This window comes from Podarcis vaucheri, assembly GCF_965113315.1.
Source record: "Podarcis vaucheri genome assembly, chromosome: 2".
NCBI classification, from domain to species: Eukaryota; Metazoa; Chordata; class Lepidosauria; order Squamata; family Lacertidae; genus Podarcis; species Podarcis vaucheri.
The window spans coordinates 33,931,181-33,955,230 of record NC_138760.1 but is presented as its reverse complement, the minus strand read 5'-3'; the positions used below and the strand labels follow the sequence as shown (position 1 = coordinate 33,955,230).

At 42.1% G+C, this 24,050-nt stretch overlaps 1 protein-coding gene across 3 annotated transcripts in view; it reads left to right on the top strand.

Moving 5' to 3' along the window:
* The window catches only part of LOC309526970 (E3 ubiquitin-protein ligase RNF213-like), a 94,199-nt gene that overhangs the window by 16,980 nt on the left and 53,169 nt on the right, over nucleotides 1–24,050 (top strand). For all 3 annotated transcript variants that reach the window (XM_082213391.1, XM_082213390.1, XM_082213389.1), the window contains 15 exons: nucleotides 1,079–1,371; nucleotides 3,049–3,305; nucleotides 4,735–4,944; nucleotides 7,706–7,901; nucleotides 10,038–10,093; nucleotides 10,627–10,780; nucleotides 12,868–12,996; nucleotides 14,548–14,646; nucleotides 16,212–16,334; nucleotides 16,969–17,152; nucleotides 17,597–17,770; nucleotides 18,902–19,060; nucleotides 19,347–19,924; nucleotides 21,743–21,905; nucleotides 23,681–23,898. In XM_082213391.1, the coding sequence (XP_082069517.1) occupies nucleotides 1,079–1,371; nucleotides 3,049–3,305; nucleotides 4,735–4,944; nucleotides 7,706–7,901; nucleotides 10,038–10,093; nucleotides 10,627–10,780; nucleotides 12,868–12,996; nucleotides 14,548–14,646; nucleotides 16,212–16,334; nucleotides 16,969–17,152; nucleotides 17,597–17,770; nucleotides 18,902–19,060; nucleotides 19,347–19,924; nucleotides 21,743–21,905; nucleotides 23,681–23,898 (2,993 nt within the window). The remainder of the gene's footprint in view (nucleotides 1–1,078; nucleotides 1,372–3,048; nucleotides 3,306–4,734; nucleotides 4,945–7,705; nucleotides 7,902–10,037; nucleotides 10,094–10,626; nucleotides 10,781–12,867; nucleotides 12,997–14,547; nucleotides 14,647–16,211; nucleotides 16,335–16,968; nucleotides 17,153–17,596; nucleotides 17,771–18,901; nucleotides 19,061–19,346; nucleotides 19,925–21,742; nucleotides 21,906–23,680; nucleotides 23,899–24,050) is intronic.

The window sequence follows — 24,050 nt, the reverse complement described above, 5'->3', positions numbered from 1 at the left end:
AGAAAACAGAAATGGTATATAAAACATTTCTCCATGGAAGTTTCTGAAGTTCTGGAACAAGTGCTAGACGTAGAACAGAGTCCAAGTAGCTAGAAGGAAGGCATAGATGACAGTATCATAGATGAGAGAAGGGCCAATATTGGAGGGCTGCTTGAACATCGCTTCATTTCTCAGGCCAGCATCTGGGGTCACCTCCAAAGGTAGCCCCATGTAGAACACACTGCAGTAGTCCAAGCGGGAGATAACTAGAGCATGCACCACTCTAGTGAAACAGTCTGCGGGCAGGTAGAGTCTTAGCCTGCGTACCAGATGGAGCTGGTAGACAGCTGCCCTGGACACAGAATTGACCTGCACTTCCATGAGCAGCTGTGAGTCCAAAATGACTCCCAGGCTACGCACCTGCTCCTTCAGGGGCACAGTTGCCCCATTCAGGACCAGGGAGTCTCCCACACCTGCCCGCCCCCATCCTCCAAAAACAATACTTCTGTCTTGTCAGGATTCAACATCAATCTGTTAGCTGCCATCCATCCTCCAACCGCCTCCAGTCACTCACACAGGACATTCACCGCCTTCACTGGTTCTGATTTAAAAGAGAGATAGAGCTGGGTGGTATCCACATACTGATGAACACCCTACCCAAACCCCCTGATGATCTTTCTCAGCGGCTGCATGTAGATGTTAAAAAGCATGGGGGAGAAGACTGAACCCTGAGGCACCCCACAAGTGAGACCCCAGGGGTCTGAACAGTCATCCCCCAACACCACTTTCTGAACACAGCCCAGAAGGAAGGAGTGGAACCACTGTATAGCAGTGCCCCCAGCTCCCTCCCAGGAGGGAAATAACTTCTGTTTTTCTTCAAGAGTTTGTGCATGGCACAAAGTAGTTGCATGATTTTTCTCCTCCAGGTTGGGCTTTTGCAGGAGACACCAGCAATTAGTGAAAGAGATTTCCATATATGCAAGGGGATGGAAGAGGGTATTTGCCAGAGGGATGGCCTTTTTTTAATATGGGCCTGTAGGTGCATGGATTTATTGAAACCTGATCTTGTGTTAATGAAACCTAAAATATTTTTTAACAGATTGGCATCAGTATGACGATATAATATGTGTTAAACCATCTGACACTTTATGGAATACTATTAAGAACAACATTCCTGGGCTTAAAAATCCAGAGAAAGAGGTTGTGAAAGGAAAACAAATAGCAGCAAAGGTGATGCTAGAAAGTCTCTTCAGTATATTGAACACTTGGACTCCTCTCAATGTCAGCAGCTTCATCCATCAGTTCCATCAGTTTTTTTTTGTGTATTTGAAACCAATGGTATATGAGGACAAGCCAAAGGAATGGACTGATTTACAGTTTGGAGAAAAAGAGGTATTGTAAATCAAAAGAGGTATTGTAAAGTTGCAATTATCTAGAACAAGATTTTCTACATTCTGAGGTACCACATGTTTAAATGAAATTGCAGGCTTTTTCAATAGTGTTTCAAATATATGCAAGCACCCTGTTCAGCTGCTGCCTCACCCTGTTCTGCCCCTTTTTGTGACTTTTTGGGTCACTTCTGTGTTCGGCGCAATGTGCGTATACACAGTTGCACACACTGAACACATTAATACAAAGTTGCCTGTAATAAATCTGATGGATCTATAACATTTTGTGCAGCCTTTGCAGAGCTAGAGGGACAATACTCTTAGGCAGCTGTTGACCCAGCCCCGGACTAATTGCTGCTACCTTCACTTGGAATGCACTGGCAGAGAAGGTACTCGGTGGCACTGTGGCACCCAGGCCATGCAAGCACGCATGTGTGTGCCATCAACAGAACCCACCTCACTAGGTCAGCCCGTGGTGCCAATGCCCCTGGGTGCATGGGATGCAGAGGATTCATGAAGCCTGCACACCAGCTCAGCTAGTGCCAAGCTAGACCACGCTGCACCCCTGCCTGCCTGCCTACCTGATGCAGCCCTTGGTAGGCAACCCCCCCAAACGCTGGGCCATTCAGCAAGGGAGCTGGGGAGGCGGCAGCAGGGCCAGGCTGAGCGAGAGGGCTCAGAGACCCCCACCAGCAGGCAGGGCAGGACGGGGATCCCTGCATGGGGGCACCTGGCTCATACTCCCTAAAAAGCATGGGCCTGGGGCTATGGCCCCTCCACATACCCCCACGCTACACCTCTAGGTACACTGCTGGCTCTCTTCTTTTTCAGCTGGCATATTATTTATGCTGGGCACTGAGGAGGTTCCTTGGTACTAAGCATAAATAATGGACACATCACATCTGTAAATGTCACTGTTTTCTGTATAGAGGAGAATAATTATTTTGGAATGTGCTATTGGACATAGTATTTTCATTGATGCTGGCCATAAGCCATAGTTAGTCAAATCATGTGTGGTAGGTAGTGCAGGGAGTATAAGTTTTCCTCACTTTGCTCCTCCTTTTCTAGAGTGGGGAAACAAGTCAGCCACTCCATTGTTTAGCTTTGTGGCAAATTGGCAGCTATGGTTCAGTTGTGTGAAGCAAATCATGAGTGCTGGTTCACATGTAATGCCGAGGTAGCTACTCCATGGTTTGTTTACCCAACTCTAGAGAGGGACGAAGTGGGAACTTCTTGAGCTTCATGCACTTGTGCACAGGTTTGCTTGCTTGCTTATTTATTTATTTATTTGCTAGCCTTTTATAAACTGCACAATATTTTAAAACATCTCTTTGGTGGTGTATGTTTTAATGATCTTTAATATTGTACAACAATGAAACAGTAGTGTAAAAACTTCCAAAATACATATAAAAAAATAAAACTGGAATTCATCTAGTTCAGATGCATAAAACTGGTTCCAGACTTATGGGTCATGGAAAGCCTAGGCAGATAAATCCTTTAAAGACACTGGAAGCAACTAATGGTTTCTGTTTTATGTATGGCATTAGCCCTGATTTGTGGCCAGAATTCTGTGCCAATCTAACCATTTAATGATAATCTGAATAAGCATTTCAGATTAAGTAATTGTCTTCTAAAGAAAATAGGTGGAGTTGGTTTTTATTACTTTCATCCTTTTCTCTAGATCAAGCAGTTAATTCTCAATTATTTAAGAGAAACAGCCCACCCCCTCCTTAATCAGAACAATGCAAGCTGTCCATCTTGGAACAAGGCAAAGAAAAATAAGCTGGGCCTGGCAGTGATCATTCTTGTACTAGGAGAATATTATAGACTTCCAACATCAAAAGAAGATCTGGTGCAGTTATGTAGCCTTCTTTGTTTGGAGAAACCACCAGCAGATGAAGCAAAATCTTTCAAAGAACTGTTTCCACATGAGCTATGGTATGTAATTTTGGATTTGAAAATTCAGGTTTAGTGTTAATTAAATGACTAGTGTTTCAAGTTTGTGACATTGTTTTAGCAGTTCACTGATATGCAAAACTTCAACAGGCTCATAATTCTATACTTTAGGAGGAATTAAGTGTCATTCAGTTATGATTTTTCTGTCAGCACAAGCATTTTTGATTGACAAATAAAACAACCCTTGGGAGTAAGAGGGGAGAAATTTCCATTGTGCTAGTAGGAGCTATATCTCCATAAAGATGCACTTGATTTTTTTGCCTCCTAGAACAGGGTATGTCATTTTAGGGGGTGAAATTTAACCTTTGCAAATTTCTTCAGTGAGCAGTCTTTAACAGGGGTCAGCAAACTTTATCAGCAGGGGGCCAGTCCACTGTCCCTTAGACCTTGTGCGGGGCCGGATTATATGGTGGGGGGGGGGGGATGAATGAATTCCTATGTCCCACAAATAACCCAGAGATGCATTTTAAATAAAAGGACACATGCTGATTCCCAGACCATCCACAGGCCAGATTTAGAAGGCGATTGGGCCCCGGGCCTTTGTTTGCCTACCCATGCTTCAAAATATGTTTTTTGGTGTGAGGAATTCAACTGAGCTATTTTTGTGATTGGACACCATTTAGCTTGGTAAGTATATTAGATGAAGTAACACATAAACTGCTTTTGGAAAACCAAAGAATTTTAGTTTTGCTTTCTGAAAACATCACGTAAGACTAAATATTAATATATAATATATAATACTTGACAATCAATTCTAATGATTTCTGTGCAATTTTATTCCTACTCTACTATATTAAAATACCTTTTGAATTCTGAACTTTTTAGTACTCCTTGTTTTGTAATTTGTAAGTTGAAATATTCAGCATGCTGTACTCCTAAAGAAAAAGTAGTAACTTTATGAGACACAACAGAAAAATATAATTTGACTTGTTTTTTGTGTGCAATTTTAAAGATAGCTGGCTTGGTTCTGCTACTGGCAGAAGTGGAAGAGATGATTTTGCTGATTCCCTTTGGATGTTTCCTTCCTGTAAAATCTGGCTTGGAGATTGGCAAAAAAGTATCCCAGCCTTTTTCTACTGGGGACCTGCATTGCATTGGATTTGTTGCAGTTGCAAAAGAGACGCTTTCAATCCAAGCCCATTGTTCTGGCCTTAAACAGCTCCTGTGCCTCATTCAGAATGCAGCAGAAATACAACAAAACCAGAAATTAATTTGGGGCGACTATGTTATTACCTTTTTGTTGCAATGGTCTATGTATTTCTATATCAGAAATGCAGAAGTATTGTAGAGAGCACCCTATGCAGAGAACCACAAAGCCTTTGGTTTCATGCACAAGTACTTTTAATGCAGGTTTTGTTTATTTAGAAAAAAACCTTTACTGGTAGGCGTTAGTTTCTTATTTCTCTTTCAGTGTGGAACAATATTTGAAGAGGTTTTGCAATCATTGTATCCAAGAAAAAATTAATGAGTGGCTGTGGACAATCCCAGCTTTTCATCTATTTACTGCTTCTGTTGATCTTGAGCATGTTCATGTGAATACTCTGCTTGACTCTGAAGAGAAGTGTGCAGGGCTGGAAGGACTTGTATTTGTTGAATGCAGGAATAAACAGGATCATAAAAAGTAAGTTTTAAATGTATTTGTTACTTTATTTCATTCTGAAATTATCAGTAGTCACATTCACTTACTGCACTGAGAAGTGGCATGATTTGAACAAGCCTCCTGTCCTCCCTGACTTGTAGTCTCCTTCATCACCTTGCTTAGAGGATTTTCCAAAGCTTTTCTTATGGCAAGAAGTAGAATGGGAATGTTTCCTACAATAAAGGAAACCATCTAAGATCAGGATTTTCTTGTGGTGGTAGACTTGTGGTCAACGTGGCACCTGTGAGTGCCAGTGTGCCTACCAGTCCCTGTCGCAGTTGTGTGTGGCACATACAAAAGGCCCTTCAAAAATCTGTGGTACATGAGAGACTGGTTGCTATTCCTATTCTGTTCCTCTCCTACATTGTGCAATTGAGATATCTCTCCTTATTCATCCACCCTCTCAAAAAATACATCAGGACTGTGACCTACTGGGTATGTTAAGAAAAGGTGGCCTCTGAACCAGGTCTTGAGCTGTATCTTAAATGTTAGTACCAAAATATTGAGCTTGGCCTGATAGCAGACTGGATGCCAGTGCAGATCCCATAAGCAAGGTATATTATATGCTGGCAGCAGTTTGACCTCACAAGTTTATCTACCTGCTCTGTTCTCCACCAGTTGTAGCTTCTGGGCCAATTCCAAGGGTAATCCACTTGGAGCACATTGTAGTTGTCTAATATTGGGTTCCAAAAACATAGGCAATTGTGGTCAAGCTATGTCCTGCTTCAAAGGATAAGGATGCCAGCAGCCAGTACCCATTTGCAGAATAGTCCAGAGAGCAAAAGTCAAATCACAGAAGAGAAACCAAGTCTAATCACAGGCCAGGGTCACATAGGGAAGTCAGATTCTCAGCAAAGAACCATAACTAGTCAAGAAGCTGAAGGACAGAAGCTGTTCAAGCAACTTTCCGAAGGGATTGAAGGTTTTTATCCTGGTTTCAGCCACCTTTTTCATTTCAATTTCAATCCGTTACCCCCAAGGATGTGGACAGGCTGCTTGGACGCGTGAAACCAGCCACCTGTCTCCTTGATCCTTGCCCATCCTGGCTAATAAAAGCAAGCCGGGAAGGGCTGGGCGATGGGCTCTGCGGGGTGGTGAATGCTTCCCTCTGTGAGGGAACATTCCCAGATCCGCTGAAAGAGGCGGTCATTAAACCACTTCTTAAAAAACCATCTTTAGACCCGGCCAGTATGGCCAACTATCGCCCAGTCTCAAATCTTCCATTCTTGGGCAAGGTGATTGAGCGCGTGGTTGCTGAACAACTCCAGGCACGCCTGGAGGATGCAGACCATTTGGATCCCTTCCAATCGGGATTCAGGCCTCATCATGGGACTGAAACTGCCTTGGTCGCGCTGGTTGACGATCTCCGGCGAGCTAGGGACAAAGGTGAGAGTTGTTTCCTAGTTCTGCTGGATCTCTCAGCGGCCTTTGATACAATCGACCATAACATCCTTCTGGACCGTCTAGAGGAGCTGGGGGCACTGTTATACAGTGGTTTCGCTCCTTCCTCCTGGGCCGTGTTCAGAAAGTGGTGGGGGGGATGAGTGCTCAGACCCCTGGGGTCTCACTTGTGGGGTGCCTCAGGGTTCCATCCTCTCCCCCATGCTTTTTAACATCTATATGAAGCCGCTGGGAGAGATCATCAGGGGGGTTTGGACTGGGTGTCCATCAATATGCAGATGATACCCAGCTCTACCTCTCTTTCAAATCAGAACCAGTGAAGGCGGTGAAGGTCCTGTGTGAGTGCCTGGAGGCAGTTGGAGGATGGATGGCGGCTAATGGATTGAAGTTGAATCCTGACAAGACAGAAGTACTGTTTTTGGGGGACAGGGGGCAGGCTGGTGTGGAGTACTCCCTGGTCCTGAATAGGGTAACTGTGCCCCTGAAGGACCAAGTGCGCAGCCTGGGAGTCATTTTGGACTCACAGCTGTCCATGGAGGCACAGGTCAATTCTGTATCCAGGGCAGCTGTCTACCAACTCCACCTGGTACGCAGGCTGAGGACCCTACCTGCCCGCGGACTGTCTCGCCAGAGTGGTGCATGCTCTAGTTATCTCCCGCTTGGACTACTGCAATGCGCTCTACGTGGGGCTACCTTTGAAGGTGACTCGGAAACTACAACTAATCCAGAATGCTGCAGCTAGACTGGTGACTGGGGGCGGCCACCGAGACCACATAACACCGGTCTTGAAAGACCTACATTGGCTCCCAGTATGTTTCTGAGCACAATTCAAAGTGCTGGTGTTGACCTTTAAAGCCCTAAACGGCCTCGGCCCAGTATATCTGAAGGAGCGTCTCCAGCCCCATCGTTCTGCCCGGACGCTGAGGTCCAGTGCCGAGGGCCTTCTGGCGGTTCCCTCATTGAGAGAAGCAAAGCTACAGGGAACCAGGCAGAGGGCCTTCTCGGTAGTGGCGCCCGCCCTGTGGAACGCCCTCCCATCAGATGTCAAAGTGATAAATAACTACCTGACATTCAGAAGACATCTTAAGACAGCCCTGTTCAGGGAAGTTTTTAATCTGTGATATTTTAGTGTATTTTTGGTTTCTATGGAAGCCTCCCAGAGTGGCTGGGTACAAATATATTATTATTATTATTATTATTATTATTATTATTATTAATCTTCCTGACAATGCAAAAACTTGGGTGTACTCACTTTGTAGTCACTTTTGCTCACCATTTCTGTTTATTTGCTATTCTGATCTATATATTGAATATCTTTTCTTTCTTTTTTTCTTTTTGGTAGGCACTTGCTTACACTAATGAAAAATAAGAAACATTTGATGAACGGAGACAGAGCACTGTTCAGGTCATGGTTCACCCTGCTGCCTCTGGGGGACTTAGTTGAATTTATCTCTGAGTTTTCTGCTTATCCGTTAGATTGTCTTCTAGGAACCTTTCATCGACTGAAGAATTTGCAAATCGCTTACCGTAATTTTGAGGTTTGTTGTTTAATTCTGGTTCATTTATAGAAGATCACACCAGCACAAGTTATAATACCTCAGCTCCCCACAGTAACCCTTCAATCAATCAGATCTCATTATTTTTAAAATAAAGAACACTGGTCTTTATCCTGATAGTTTGAATGAGAAGCCATAGAATTGTTATGCATGAAAGGGACATTGAGGTCTCTTAAGTGAGACAGCATATTTTATGGGGAATGAACCTTTGTCCATACATAGTGTTCCATAAAATATACAGTCTTACCTTGGTTTTTGAACAGCTTAGTTCTCAAACGTTTTGGCTTCCGAACGCCACAAACCCAGAAGTGAATGTTCCGGTTTGTGAACTATTTTTGGAAGCCAAACGTCCGACGGGGCTTCCGCGGCTTCCGATTGGCTGTAGGAGCTTCCTGCAGCCAATAAGAAGCCATGCTTTGGTTTCCAAACATTTTGGAAGTTGAACGTACTTCTGGAATGGATTCCAAGGTATGACTGTATAGAGATTCCATGGATTCCCTAATCAGAACTGTTTAGGATTAGTATTGACTGATCTAGAATCTAGCTAATCATGATTACTGTGTCAGGACTGGGTCATGGGAATGCCCTACTCCAGCCTTTTCTTCTCTTTCATTAATCATACCTAGGGCTGTTTGGTGCAGCAATCTTAAAATTTAACACGTGATTTATTTTTTTAAAAAAAGAACACCTAACACTTAATAACTCAAACCATATAGATTTCAAGCCTGGCAAACATAACCATGGTTATTGTTAAGAAAAGTGCAACTACAAAAAGTTCAAAACCAAATTCTTATTGTTGTTTATTAAATTTGTATGCTGCCTTATATCTGCAGGTCTCAGGGAGGTTACAACATAAAATCACAATATAAAAACACAAATGGTCTTTTTTTAATAACTCCAAACCACATTGCCAAATTCATTTGGCAAATAAATAAATCTAATAAGTAATACTGATTTGAATGCATCAATAAGTTCTGTAAATATTCTACAATACTACAGTAGCACTTGCTTTATTGTTACTGAGGCTGAAATCCTGTACTTCCGGAGAGAGGAACCTTTTCAGCCTGAGAGCCTAATTCCCACATAGACAACCTTCCACAGCCCACAGGCCAGTGGTTGGCGGCACCAGAGGAAAAAGTTGGTAAAACAACAGATACTGTATAAGTAACTTCTGAACAGTAAGGTACATTCTAGCTATTCAAATGCCAGTTTTCTATACCAATCCATCCATCCTCCCAACTAGGCAAATGAGGCTAAATTGTCACAGTTCAAGGAAGCATTACAGCCAGGGGAAAGCACGTGAGGAGGGGATAGAGCAAGGCGAGATGAGGGGCGTGGCTTGGGGAGAGTCCCAAGGGCCTGAGGTTCCATATCCCTACTACTACAGTGAAGCATCGGTTTTCGAACATAATCAGTTCCGGAAGACCATTTGACTTCCAAAACGTTTGAAAACTGAAAGTGGAAGCTTCAGATCAATAGGGAAACTCAAAACGGAAGCCGCGTCTGAAAAACATTTACTTCCAGGTTTTCGGCGTTCGGGAGCCGAAACGTTCGATAACACAGGCGTTCGAGAACCAAGGTTTGACTGTATACGTACTTAATCAGAGAGAAAGTCTTATCTAAATCCATGAGACTTGGTCTTTAGTAATGTGTATATAAATCCACTGTTAATATGTGACTAAAAGTATTTGTGGAACTAATTCCCAGGTGGTTGAAGGGGAAATTCTTGAGGATGCTGAGTATTCTTTTGGATGGTAACAACTTGGCGTGTTTGGAGTGAGACTGCTCCGGAGTTGGCCAGCTGGATATAACTCCACAATTCATGGCAGCCATTGCATAAATACCTTTTGGATCTCTGTGCCTATTATAGAACTGTTTATCATTAGTTCCACCTCTCATTAGCTGCCCTGCTTTCTGCCCCACCAGACCCAATGAGCAGTGGCCACCGTTGAGCCAAAGCCCTAACCTAAAAAAGAGCTTTGAAGCAAGAGAGATTAGTAAGCAAAGAACATAACCAGATAGATCAATTTCATTGTTGCATGATTTGAAGGTGTTTTGTACAACATTCTAGTAAGAAATGATTCTGGTTCTCTGGCTTAATTTTTATTGCTTTCATAGGAAATAGAAAAGCTTCTGGAGATGGTGATAAATATCCTCTGTAATACACAGAATGGGTAAGTAAAAGTTGTACATGCCTTCCTTAAACATGCTTATCTGGAAAAAGTCCTCAAAGCACAAAACGGAGCCTGAGATTGCGATACAGTTATAGAAGGATTACAAAACATTTAACTGTCTCTAAAGAATCATTTTAATAGTTATGTCCTTACAATTATTACCTAGAACATTATTACCTCAGTTTTCATAGCATGCTCTCTGCCTTTAGAATCTAATTAGATGTGTTAATTCGCTTAAGTACAGTACAAGTTTTCCTTAGCTCTGCTTTACTAGTTCTTTAATTGTGAATGATCTCAATTTGTCAGTTTCATTGCTAGTTTTATCCTTGCTCTTGTTATCAAATTATGAAATGTGTTTCTCCTTCTGCCAGTAATCTAGTATCTTTTCACCCCGCCACACGTGCATATAATCTGCATGCAGGGCTGCACAATTTCAGTAATTATTCACATTCCATAGACTCTCAGAGGTAAAGGCTGCATTAGAGAAGCACTGCTTTCTGCACCCACAGTAACTAAAGTATTTCACAATTTAGCATGCTGCAGCAGGACTCTTGGAACTCGTATGTGTCAGTCTGTGTAAGACTTCATCAGATGATATGCAGCAAAGTTAAACTAGTAATTCAATACAAGATACCAGCTTCATCTGCTGCGGTTTTTTCAAGGATTATTGGACTTGCACCTTCAGAGGTGAGAATCTCTATATGATTTTGCACATTTTTTGTGTATCTGCATATTTTTCTGTGTTCACCTGAACCAAGTCACCAGGCCATCTGGAAGAGATTCTGTAAGGAAGCTCAAAAGGAAGGGGGAAAGAGGCTAAGTTTGGTCCCCCTATGTCTGATTGCCTTACTTTACTGTTGCCCAGTAGGTTCAGGAAAAAATGTAAAGCCTTCACACAGTGTATTATTTATAAATGTATACACCACATTTCTACAGAATTACACAAAGGTGGCTTATGCAAAACTGACACAGTATAAAATAAGCTAACAGTGCAACCTAAAACAAAGAGAAAATGCAAGCTAAAAACAAAGCAATTTAAGGAGCAAAACCATCAGAAACTAGAAACAAACAAGCACCATTTAAAAAGCAGATCACAGAGTAGAATATCTGCAATTCTTGCCTTTCTGTGGGTTTTTGTTTTTTTTTGCCAGCATTAACCAGGATTCCTTCTTAACTGATATTGACATGAAATCCCTTATAAGATATGATGGGTATGAGATTAGGTGACTTAAAAAAAAGAAATACTCTAGATCTGCCAATGTCTGTTACAAAGATCCCAAATGGAACCTCTCTGTTCAGAGACACATGATACCCCTGACGGCCAGATGCTGGGGATTGAAATGTGGTGGCCTTTACCTTCATGCCTTTTGAGTTCTAGAGGTGCATGGTTGGCTGGTATTGGAAACAGAATGCTGGACCAGATGGTGTCAGTGAAGATGCTAGGTGGACCTCGCTTGGGATGGCCACCTCTTTTTCTTTTGTAAATAATTACTAGTTTTCAAAATATCCATATTCCAATACTGTAAATCATGTACTGACAAACAGGGCAATAAAACGAAACTGCATTAAGAAAAATAACCACAGGTATGTGATAGTGTGGAAACTTGTATCCATTTTCTTCCCCTCCCCTGTTTTTGTTTTCCTCTCTCCATTTTGCTTCTGTTTTTAATGAACTGCAAATGGACAAACTGGTTAGTGTTTACTACGGTTTATTGAAAAAGCAAACTTTAAGTAATAATGATCCTGACTTGTTTCAATAAATACTAATTGACGCTAACTATAGTTCATGATTTAGTAATAACAACAAGCTGCAGTTAACTGGAAGTGGAGGAGCACATAAGCTGGTTTAAACCATTAACTGGTTTAAACATCTGCTTAAATTGCATTGGCTAAAGAAGATTCTCTTTACTCTGATATCTTACACTTCTAAATGTATTTGTATTAATAGTTCTAAAGTGTAGTTTAGAATGGAGCCTTTTTTAAAAAAAAATTAAATTACTGGCAGGTAAAGGTGCTTTGTGGGACATGGGTGGCGCTGTGGTCTAAACCACTGAGCCTAGGGCTTGCCAGTCAGAAGGTCAGTGGTTCAAATCCCCATGACGGGGTGAGCTCCCGTTGCTCGGTTCCAGCTCCTGCCAACCTAGCAGTTCGAAAGCATGTCAAAGTGCAAGTAGATAAATAGGTACCACTCCGGCAGGAAGGTAAACAGTGTTTCTGTGCACTGCTCTGGTTTCACCAGAAGCGGCTTAGTCATGCTGGCCACATGACCCGGAAAAACTGTCTGCAGACAAACATCGGCTCCCTCGGCCAGTAAAGCGAGATGAGTGCCACAACCCCAGAGTCGTTCGCGACTGGACAGTTGTCAGGGGTCCTTTACCTTTTTTTAAAAAGGTGCTTAATTCTAACCAAAATCTGGAATGGATTTTTGCATGTGAAATACCACCCAGTGCCCAATAATATGGGAGATGCATAAAGTAGAATGAAAGGTTGACATCTTTCTCCAGTATCAGTACTATCTCTCACTATTTAGATTGTGTACTGCATTCTTTTTTAAATATATAGAATATTCTGTATTATCTTAACCTCTTTATTATACCAGAATGTGCCTACTGTATTATACTTGAAGGAGGGAGCAGTAAATGCTGGGGGGGGGGGGAGAGAGACTAATGGAATCGATAGGAGAACTGTGTGATAAAAACCAAAATGTAAAAATCTCAATAGTGGTAGGTTGCTTTTGTATTCAGCGGTTTGTAACTTTCCCTTTTGCCTAATAGGTTGCAGGAATATTCCAAAGGCTCTGTGAAGATACCCGGACCTGGTTTCGTCAAGTTTTGACAAAACCTTTGCTAGAAAGTTGTTCATATTCATCTTCAGTTTCATTCACATTTCCAGCAGAACTTAAGGTTTGTATTTTCCAGCTAAAGCTATCCCAATCTTTGACAGTATGCAGTGGTTTTTTCCTGTTAACTTAATGAGGTTTTTTTAGCAGCTGCCCTTACTTCCTTCTCATACCTATGTGCTCCTTCTGACCTGTTAAGAAATGTCAGAGAGTTTATTGTTTGATAGCTTAAGATCTGTGGTTTCTGCCACCCCATAGATACAAGGTTTTACCCATCCAAAGTTGGTTCCAGAGAGCCCACCCTAGAGTCACTGTTGCTCAGATGCAAATCATTAAAGCCATGCAGAGAGAGAGAGATAGTGGAGTGCCACTCATTTCCAGACTGGGAATATATCCAAGTTAGTGTGGTGGCTCCTCTACATAGAGCAGGCGACTGCCAAGCTTCTCCTTAGTCCAGCACTTGAACCCAGCAGTTGCATTGAGTTCTAAGAGAGAGATTCTGTACTTCATAGTGACTGAGAACCCAGTGCTTTATTGGTGTGCAAAAATGACCAGTCATAGTTCCTAGCCTAATTATAAAAGTGGTGGGAGGAAGAAGAAGAAGAGGAGGAGTTTGGATTTGATATCCCGCTTTATCACTACCCAAAGGAGTCTCAAAGTGGCTCACAATCTCCTTTCCCTTCCTCCCCCACAACAAACACTCTGTGAGGTGAGTGGGGCTGAGAGACTTCAAAGAAGTGTGACTAGCCCAAGGTCACCCAGCAGCTGCATGTGGAGGAGCGGAGACGCGAACCCAGTTCCCCAGATTACGAGTCCACCGCTCTTAACCACTACAGAAAGTTTGTGTGTGTGAGAGAGAAAGAGCGAGATGGGATCTTAACGTATGCTCTCTTAGAGGTCACAGACTAGGAGTATATGCTCAGTAGGAGAAAGCATAGAGGAGTAGGCATGTTAGCTACGGACTGGTGTACATGCCTGGTCCCAGCTTTTTAAGAAGGCCTGAGTAGGTTTTCCCCAGAGGCTTGCCAAACACTGTGGGGCAAAGGTGGGACAGTTGATTGGCAGTTTATTTGAAAACAGCCCATTACAGTTCCATTTCTGCCAGGTAATCCCAGTTGCAAGTCAGTAAGCATCAAGGAGAGGTGTGGTCCTCCTTTTGCATGTAGTATTGAAATGGGCCTCTACCAGGTAAGCTGGCAGGTGAAGGAAGGTGAGGCTGGCATCTACAAGTCTGCCACTGCCAGGATCCCATGAGGTAAGTTCGCAGCCCTAGTGGATCCTGCAGAGGCCTCACGAAATGCCCCTCTCTTGTCAGATGCTGATGTCGCTGATGGGGATCTGGTCACTTATTTTTTGCCACTTTTTAAAAGCTCCTGTGAAGCATGCAACCTGTCTTCTAAAGATGCAGGCATTATCCCTGTTGTCTTTATCATTCCATTTTTTGTATTTCTCACCTACTGGGAAAGGGTAGGGGATTGTTGTCACATGCTGTTCTTTTCTTCTGCCAAAGATAAAAAAGAGGGCCTTGGCCAGGGAGAACCAAGGGCCTATGAATACAACCCCCTTCTGCTCTTAATTTGGGTTAATTTAACTGAATAATAATTTTCTTTCTTAGGCTTGGGATCATTTTTTGAAAATAGACTTTGCCAATACAACTTTCACAGAAGAGTGGAAGAAAACTTTAATCACAGATATGGAAGGCAGAATCAAAAAGGTACTGAGATGAATGGATAATATTGTATCATATGAAATGGAAACTACAGTGGTACCTCGCAAGACGAATGCCTCGCAAGACGAAAAACTTGCTAGACGAAAGAGTTTTCCGTTTTTTGAGTTGTTCCGCAGGATGAATTTCCCTATGGGCTTGCTTCGCAAGATGAAACTTCTTGCGAGTTTGTTTCCTTTTTCTTAAAGCCGCTAAGCCGTTAATAGCCGCTAAGCCGTTAATAGCCGCTAAGCCGCTAATAGCCGTGCTTCGCTAGACGAAAAAAACCGCAAAACGTAGAGACTTGAGGAACGGATTAATTTCGTCTTGCGAGGCACCACTGTACTACATTCAATCTAAATCAGGGGTGGGAAACCTTTTCCCCATAGCTACTTTTCAGCAATGAGCAGTGCCAAATATGTGTGGCCAGAGTTGAAAGTGGGCATGGCCAGCCCCACAATATTACACACCACCTTTTCCTGATGGACTCTAGAGCCAGGTAGCCTGTGTAAAATTATGGCATACCAGCCTAGACAGGAAGTGTCTCAATTAAATTGCATGTCAGTTCCGCCTTCTAGGCAGTCTTGTTTCAGGAAATGTCTGCTGTCACTCCATGTCACTATCATATTGAGGAAAGATCCTTTTCCTTAACAGAGCTGGGAAGCTTGACCAGCAGGGACAAGCAGAGAGTAACCTAAATTCAAGTTACAATCCCTTGCCAATCCTCATCTTTTGCTGATCCCCATCTTTTTTTTCTGGGTCAACACCTGGCCTTACAAAGGCAAATGGATAGGGAAAGGCAGTCTTATCAAGCCAACCAGGCCACAGCTCTGGCCCAGATCTCATTAATGAAAGCAGCCTTGGTGAAGAAGAGGCCTCTCCCATTCCTCTCAGTACCCCATTCTGCATATCAGGAGACCCCACCTTGGGTCATCAGAGAGAGATCTCCCTGCTCACAGAGACACTCCAGGCCCTTTACTCCCTTCCCCTATGAACCACTGATGCCAAATGCAATGTAGGGTAGCGGCAATGCAGTTCCTTATCAGATAATGACTCTGAGCCCAAGCAAGAGCAGCTGCTGTGGAAACAATTGTATGTCCCTTGATCTCTTTAGTACCTGTCTCAGCTGAACTTACGTTCCACTCCTGGAGCAGCTACCTCTTAAAGTGCAACTATTCCTCCCATCCACCAAGGTGACACAAAAATCTGTTTTGTCATTACTTAAAAAGTCTCACCTTTTTGCAATGGACAGTGCCACTTATCAGTAACAAAAATCCTCCAGTTATGCTAATCCACAGTACAGTACAGACTGGAGGATCATCAGGAAGTTTTTAAAGTTTGATGTTTTATTATGTTTTTATGTGTTGGAAGCCGCCCAGAGTGGCTGGGGCAACCCAGCCAGATGCGCAGGGTTTAAATAATAAAATTATCATTAGTTACTATTACTAGAAAAATATATTTGCTTTGTTTTATTGTCCTAAATTACTTTACCTCCATGTTTTCCTTATCTGGTAATCTTAAATAACTGGAACCAGGTAGAATGTTTTGTTTTTCTTTTTGCTCTTCCCTGATAGGAATCTGCTGTTAAACAGATTAAAGCCTACTGCTGTTGCCATGAGGAAATGGAACAATTTGACCCTATGATTAGCAAAGCTTTTGAAAACTGTGCCATAGACGCTATAAAATTAGCATACCAGGTACTATATCTAAAATCTTCTGAATCCTACACTTATTTTCCAAGTACTGTTACTTTGTTGAGATTATGCTACATGTGCCTGACTGTGGGAGTAAGCAATAATGGGTTTGTGATTCAATGCCACAGGTAAATCCAGCTTGACTTCCTGGATTGCCAATCAAGGCAGGCTGACAAATCATGTAACTGGGAGCCATTTTTTTGTGGCTAATCCCTGCTCAGTGACAATCCTAGGATTACAAAGTCATTCCTCAACTGTATTTTTGTCTCATCAAATTTATGATTTCTATTGCCATATAATTTACCCTTTGGGAAAGGACAGCAAATTATTTGGCAAATCTCACAATGAGCAGATCTGTGAAAGCAAGTTCCTTTTGGAATCTGTTTGATTGGGCTGCATTATGAATAGTAAACTTTTTAAAGTGATGTAGCAAATTTGTGAAAATAAAATGACAGACTCATTGCTATCTAATGCTGCCAGGTCTGGCCTGCCCGTGAGGCAAGGTGAGGCAGTTGCCTTAGCTCTGGATACCTGGAGAAGGTGTTTGCCTTCTCCAGGTATCCAGAACATTTGCATTGCCTCTAGCGGCAAAACATCCAGGGCCCTGAACCCTCTACATATTTTGTGTCATATGTAGGAACAGACTAATCTCCTTGAACTGATATCTCGTTACAATTTGAGCAAGCTGGGTAAACTTGTATCTGCTGCCATCATAAAATCATGGCCAACTGATTTAGCAGGGAAGCCTATAAGAGATTTGGAAGGCGTGCTGAATCATCTGCTTGTTTGGCCAGACATCAAGCATCTTTTCATCTTCAATGGTAAGTGCAGCTATCATTTAATGGGTAAAGTTCTGGGAGCAGGTGGGAAATATCTTATTATTGAAAGGAGCACAGAGGGTTATTTAATATCAAAACAGAGTTGGATAGGAGGAGAATTAGTATTGGACATTGTAGAAAGGAAAAGTCAGTTAAGGTTTAGTAACTGGTAGAGGATTTATGCTGAAACACAAATATTGTGCGTATTGGAAGAGTATGATGTTGCAGGCTATTGCAATTCTTTTATGTTTTATTTCTTCTGACGAATAATGGGTCACCGTTGTTGTAAGGAGGGCAGCAAACTTTCAAACTGTGTGTAGAACAGAGAGACGTAAGGAAACCTAAAGGGGTCACCTTGCTTCCAGCTGCCATGGGGGATGAAGTTATTTTAGCACCTAAGGACAAAGGTTGTTTGCTTGTTTTTAAAATACCTGACTGATCTAACAGGTGTGGTTGGAAACATTCTGGACCAACTTACTGAAGAAGCCCAAGAGCTAATGGCCAGCGCTGACTCTATATATACAAAGGTTTCTGATGAACTCATGACAGGCCATATCCTAGTTAAACATTTAGAGCTGGTTTTAAAGCACAAGAAGCAGTTTCTGTCCATTTGGGAATTCAGTAAGTGTGTTTTATCTGTATATATAAATGGAAAGATGTGTAAAATGTAGGACTGAAGTCCAGTTAAGAAATGCTAATAAATGTTACTCAATTAAAGCATATCCATTTAATGTCAATTTGAATTTGCATATCGTTTTAAAACTGCAGTTCTGAAGCAAATATAGTGGCTTTGTGTTTAGTTGACACATGTATTGTAGCTGTCATTTGCCAAATTCACATTTTGTAGTAAGCCAAACTATTGCTCACCAGGACCATGTGAATTTGTGAATTAGGAGTTTGCAGCTTGGTCTATTTTACTCCCATTCCATGCTGAGCTAAGCTAAGGTTTGGTTTAGTGTATTGCCTGAGCCCAGGATTATGGTTAAGCTCCTCCTCATTACAGACTGTAGCCAGTGTTCGTTCCATTCTCCAGTAGCCCACACATTTGCAGAGTCCCAGTAAGTCATGGCTTAGCATGACATGCAAACTAGGTTCACATACAATTAGCGTGCCTATTGTGTGTGAAAGATGGGAGAATATTTCTTCTAAGATAGTGATTGCTATTTGTTGCCTTTTATAAGGTTGGGGTGGGATTCAGCTAATGAGCCCTACCAGTGGAAGCCTTCTCAAGGACTTCCCCTAGCACAGTGGACCTTTTTTCACATGTTCCTCCCCCTGTGTCTCACTTGTCCACTCCCCTCCCCCCCCAAATAATTGGCTCAGCGGGTTGGGAGAACCCTTGGAACAGCATGCAAAGAAAGGAGAGGGGATATTGCTCCATCAGACAAGCAGAAATGCTTACACTGACAGAGCAATCTGCTTACCACTGTGTTGTGTTACTCCTGCTGTATTAAAGATATTCCTTCTTAAAAATGAGTGCACCCTTTGGTTGATCTTTGTTTTTATCCAATCGTGGGATAGGAGACAAGGGAAGCACTTAAGCCTGAAGCTTCACTTGGGCTCGGGGTGGCTTGTGCATGTAATGCTAAATCACCGTTTAGTGGTATTTGCACACCAGCTGTTGAGAAGCAGAGTTCTGGAATGCCCTTGTTCTTTAAGAGCTTATTTGGGAGATAGTGAGTCCAAGTTTTGTAAAAGGAAAGAAAATAGGGATTTTGTGCAAGTGATTGTAATTGGCAATTTTCATTTCAGGGCCCAAGCATATTTCGCTGTTTGATGAAAAAGAGCACAGATCAAAACTAGAAGGAATACTTGGCTTGAGGCTGCAAGAACTACTGTATGTCAAGAGGGAGAAAAACTGTTTGGAATCCCTCTTGAACATGTGCAGGAAAGTGCAAGAGTATATAAAAGGTATTTTTAAAGGGGGAGGGTAATTTTAAAACTCTGGCTCTGTTAGTTTTCCTTTGCAAAGATTGTTAAAGATTGGGAGTGGAAATAAACCGTGGAATGAGAATGTCCCAGAACTCTCCAACATCAGAAAAGCAGATTGATCCAAGTAGAAAAATTGGGTAGAAATTGCAAATTATTGTTCATTTTTTAAACAAAGGTCACAGTTTGGTGTTTGATGCTGCAAAGATAAGACCCACTGAAGTTTTTTGTGTGTGTGTCCAAGTTCTGATTTTCTCTTTACTTTCAGTGGAAATTTCTGAAATAGAGCAGAAGCACAGTGAAAACCTGGCCTCAAAAGCACTGGACGATGTTGTGAATGTGAGAGACATTTCCCAGAGTGCTGATAAAATTGAGACATATTACCACCTGAGTCCAGCCCTGAAGAAGATAGCGGAAATTGTGAATAACTTTAAAGAGAGTGACGTCTTCCAGTACTGCTGGGAGTGGGCAGCCAAAAAACTTGTCGTTGACGAAGACATTCCTGCTCTGGATCTTGATGAAGTGCCTCTCTCCCTTTTTGATCCTTGTTACAGTGAATTCTTGAGGCTGTATAACAGTCTGAAATCTGGGGAGCTCATGTTTTCTGAAGTAGACATGCTCTTCAGAGATTTTACTAACCGTTACGAGGATCTGAAAAAGGATTTTCAGGTTATGTGCAATCTACAGCGTCAGGATGGTAGAGAATGGATAGATGAGCGGATTCAACAAATCCAGCAATATCATGAATTGCATTTGGCCATGGACTCTGCTAAGGTTATCGACAAGGTCAGGGAAGGTTTGAATCTCTCTGGTGACTTCAGAGTCCTGCAACAGTTACTTAACTTCGTAAGTATATTTCTTTGAAACCACAGTTCGAGAGCTTATTCAGTAAACTTATGTAGCTTCATTCTGTTCAAAAGCCGACAGAGTGCACTTTTCATTGGGGTCTATACGTTATCACAGGAACACCAAATGTGGATTACATATAGAGTTGTTTAGTACTTTGGCTTTTTGGATCTCTTTAATTTCTTTAGCATGGTTTTTCTGCACTGAAGACAAGAGATGGGTTTTTTTGTAATTACACCCCATTTGTGAATTGCTTTCCCCAAGGATGTCCAGCCATTAGGTCCCCCCCCCCCCAATTCCTAACTACTTAATACTGTCAGGCATTTGGTTTGTAGAATTTTATAATCATATTAAAGAGGCAATTGTATGGGTTGGATTCAGGGTAGGTGCTTGCAAGACAGAACAATCCTCTCTCCTCCTACTGTGTACTGTATAAAATGCAGGGGCACATAAGAAGAGGAGAGGGGGAAGTCCTTTTGCATTGGTGGAACTTTTTCTGGCTTCCTCTAGCATGCCAACTTAGTTGAATCTAACCCTATACTACGTTTCTATTCCATACTGCAGAACCATCTACACGCAGTAGGCAATTTAGAGGGTATGCAATTTGGAGGGTATGCAAAACACATATAACTTATGGCTCAATTTGCCATGTGGATATTGTGTAACTGGAGAAAGCAAAACAAAAAAATAACAAACTTTTAAGGACATTTTGACGGGCAGAAAAATAATCTCTATGCTACTAAATAGTCTATCTATGCTACTCAATATAGTTTTTGGGAGTCAGGTGTGTCCTGATGAGTATTCATCCATGTGGTATCTACTGAGTAGTGGATCAAGAAGTGTAGCAACCAGTGCAATCAGGATATCAAAGGGCAGATACAACTAGCTACTTACCTCATGGTAACAGTTTCCAAATTTAACTGCATATGCTGTTCATTTGCCATATCTAATCAAGTTTAGCTCACTTGCATCCCCACAAAGAGTCAGAAGTAGTAAGGATGTGGTGATATTTAAATCATAGCCATTGTGGGCAGATTGGGAGGAAGGGGTTGAATTTAAATCTAGCGGAATAAAAGATGTGCCTAGGTGCTACAGGCTTTCATCTTACCTACATGGCTTTCACAAACTCTGCATTAGAGTTACAGGAGGCTACTATGTCATAAGGCCACTTGCCATCTACACTATACTCTGAGCAGCATCTCCAAAATGTTTCATCATGGGATGGCACGTTACCATAGTTTTCCCACCCTTGTAAAGACAAGGGGATTCCAGTTCTTGGGAGATTTTCCTTTCACTTTGTATAGAATCTGTTGTAGTTGCAACAAGCAACAAATGTCTCTCTATAAAGCAGCCTAACTCATTGTTTTCTGAAAGGGAAAAATATAAATAAATGTTCCCCTGCTGTATGGATGCCATGGTAATATCTGGTTCAATTTCTGATGTAGATATTGTGCTTCCACTGGTTTGGACAGCTAAACATGGCTTCTGTCTGATTTTATGATTTAATTCATTTTCCTTTCTACCCCCCCCCCATGCCTTCACAAACAAACAAAAGCCTTAGTTGCGGTCAGTGGGGCAGCAGCAGTAGGGTGATCCTCATCCCTTGCCATTGGAACACTGAGTGCAGCTGCAGGTTCCTGAGAGGGGCGAGGTGTGTGGAGCCATTCCAGTGTTCCTAGAAGGAATCATGTCTGAAACAATCCACGATGCCTCCTCTTGAAACCCAGCACCATGGGGCTGAAAAATGGGAGATGGAAATCAAGGGAAAGGTTTTGCACATCCTTAATGTGCAGTACAATCCTATTATTCCCTTTTCAGGTACAGAAATTCCAGTTTCAGGAAGAGAAGCTCTCCTCCATGAGTATTGAATTGATGCGTGTAAAAAAATCGCTGCAAGACATAACTGAACCACGTCGTAGGTGCCTTGAGGAGCTGGCACTCAGGAGGGATTTCGTCAGCTGGGTCAAAGAATCCCTGGAAGGTAGAACAGATGTGCACCTGACATTCTTGTTTCTTAGTTTTAAAAGGCTAAAAAGTTACTGGGACATATGATGTACATGTGAACACTGTTATATTATGTACAGTGGTACCTCTGGTTACGTACTTAATTCATTTCGGGGGTCCGTTTTTAACCTGAAACTGTTCTTAACCTGAAGCACCACTTTAGCTAATGGGGCCTCCCGCTGCTGCCACGCCGCCGGAGCACAATTTCTGTTCTCATCCTGAAGCAAAGTTCTTAACCCGAGGTACTATTTCTGGGTTAGCGGAGTCCTGAAGCATATGTAACCCGAGGTACCACTGTATAGGTGTATTACATGATGTATTTCCTCATTTTGTTTTCTGTACAAGCTGGCACCTGCAAGATGTCTCAGTGCAGGAGGGACCCCAAAATGGGATGTTGTATTGTCCATTTCTCAGCCACCAACTCCTTTCTCATTCCCTTGTCTCATGCTTCCTGTTTTTCTCCCTTAAATTTGTTATTTCCTTACACATTGAGGAACACATAGCTCTACACTCAAGACACATATGCATGTGCACACAAACTTAAATGTGGGCAGGGCATAGGAAGGAGGATCTCTTTCCACTTCATGTCTCCATCGTATTTTTATTTGTACAGGCAGCCTTATCTTTAAATGAGACATGCACAAGGTTGAGAGAAGCAATCATTTCAGCAAGAAAAATTACTGAACTAACAGGACTTTCCATAGCAAATTATTTTTGTAGTTTTTACTTGGACAGAGTGGTTTTAAGAATGGATCCATCATATATTTCCAAAGTGAATTATTTTTTGCCAAGTTACCACCTTTTATTCCTTCTCCCTCACATCCGTTGGAAAAAGCATGGCTTTCCTTGGACGTATGGAGAGCACTGAAAATGCATTTCTGTGTTACAGGTTTTGTTCTGTTAATGAACTCCTTATTTTATTATTTTTCATCCTAACACACTAAGGAAGGTGCACAGTTCCACTTTAGCAAGGTTGATGTATTATGCTAGCTTATGAGCCCCTCAAAAACTCCTGTTTGAAAAATCAGATTTCAGTGCATTCAGGGTGGCTGTGACTATGGCAGCTTTCTTATCAAATGTACCTCTTAATGAGGTGTGTGGGGAAGCTGCATAGGCAACTTCAGCAATGTTTATGAGGCATCATAATATTGGTAAATATGCTTTTCATGAGGTGGCTTTTGGGAGGCAAATCCTCCAGCAGGTTTGTTAAGGGGAAGTAATAGAATAGAGAGTCCACCCAATTGAGATCTTACCTTTATTCAATCCAACCATGCCACCTTTGGAAGGAGCAATTGTTCTCCTCTGAAGGGTGCATCTCAGAAGTGTTGAACACATGGCATGGGCCCAACCTACGATCTAGCTTCCTTATATAGGTTCAGAGAGTGCATCAAGGTTTTCCCTGTAGGTTGCCATGAAGCAGACTAATGTTTGGGGGGCATGGCCAATGGACAAAGAGCAAGATGCATTTCCTGTTTTTAATTTGAGAGGGCAGCATAGCCCACAATGTCATTTTTTCAGAACCTCTGAGAAACACCTTTCAGATTATCACAATAGTTCTTTTGCCTCCTTGTGGTTTACTCCACTTCACAACTTCACATAAAAAGCAAAGGAAGCAAACGTAAGTAATGCAGACTTTGTGTCAAGCACTGAATAAAGATGTAGGTCCTAGTAGAAAGACATGGAGCATTTCCAGGGGCGGAACTTACAGACAGTAAACTTTGGGGTGTCTTTCACTTTGTTTATTTGCCTTAGATAAGAATGAGCTGAAGGTATTTGTGGACTTAGCTTCTATCTCTGCGGGAGAAAATGACATGGATGTGGATCGTGTGGCTTGTTTCCATGATGCTGTCCTTGGCTACTCCTCCCTGTTGTATGACTTGAAACGGGAATCGGGATTTGGGGAGCTCATGAAGTGCTTGAGGAAACTTTGGAAAGCTCTGGAGAGTGACAGCAACCTCCCAAAGAAACTGGTAATTCCTGCAGTTGGACCTTAGTTCATCTGTGTATATCTGCTCTTATTAAGCTGTGTATTTTATAAAGATACTGCATCCAGTGTGAGTTTAAAGGTAAAGGGACCCCTGATCATTAAGTCCAGTCATAGACGACTCTGGGGTTGTGGCGC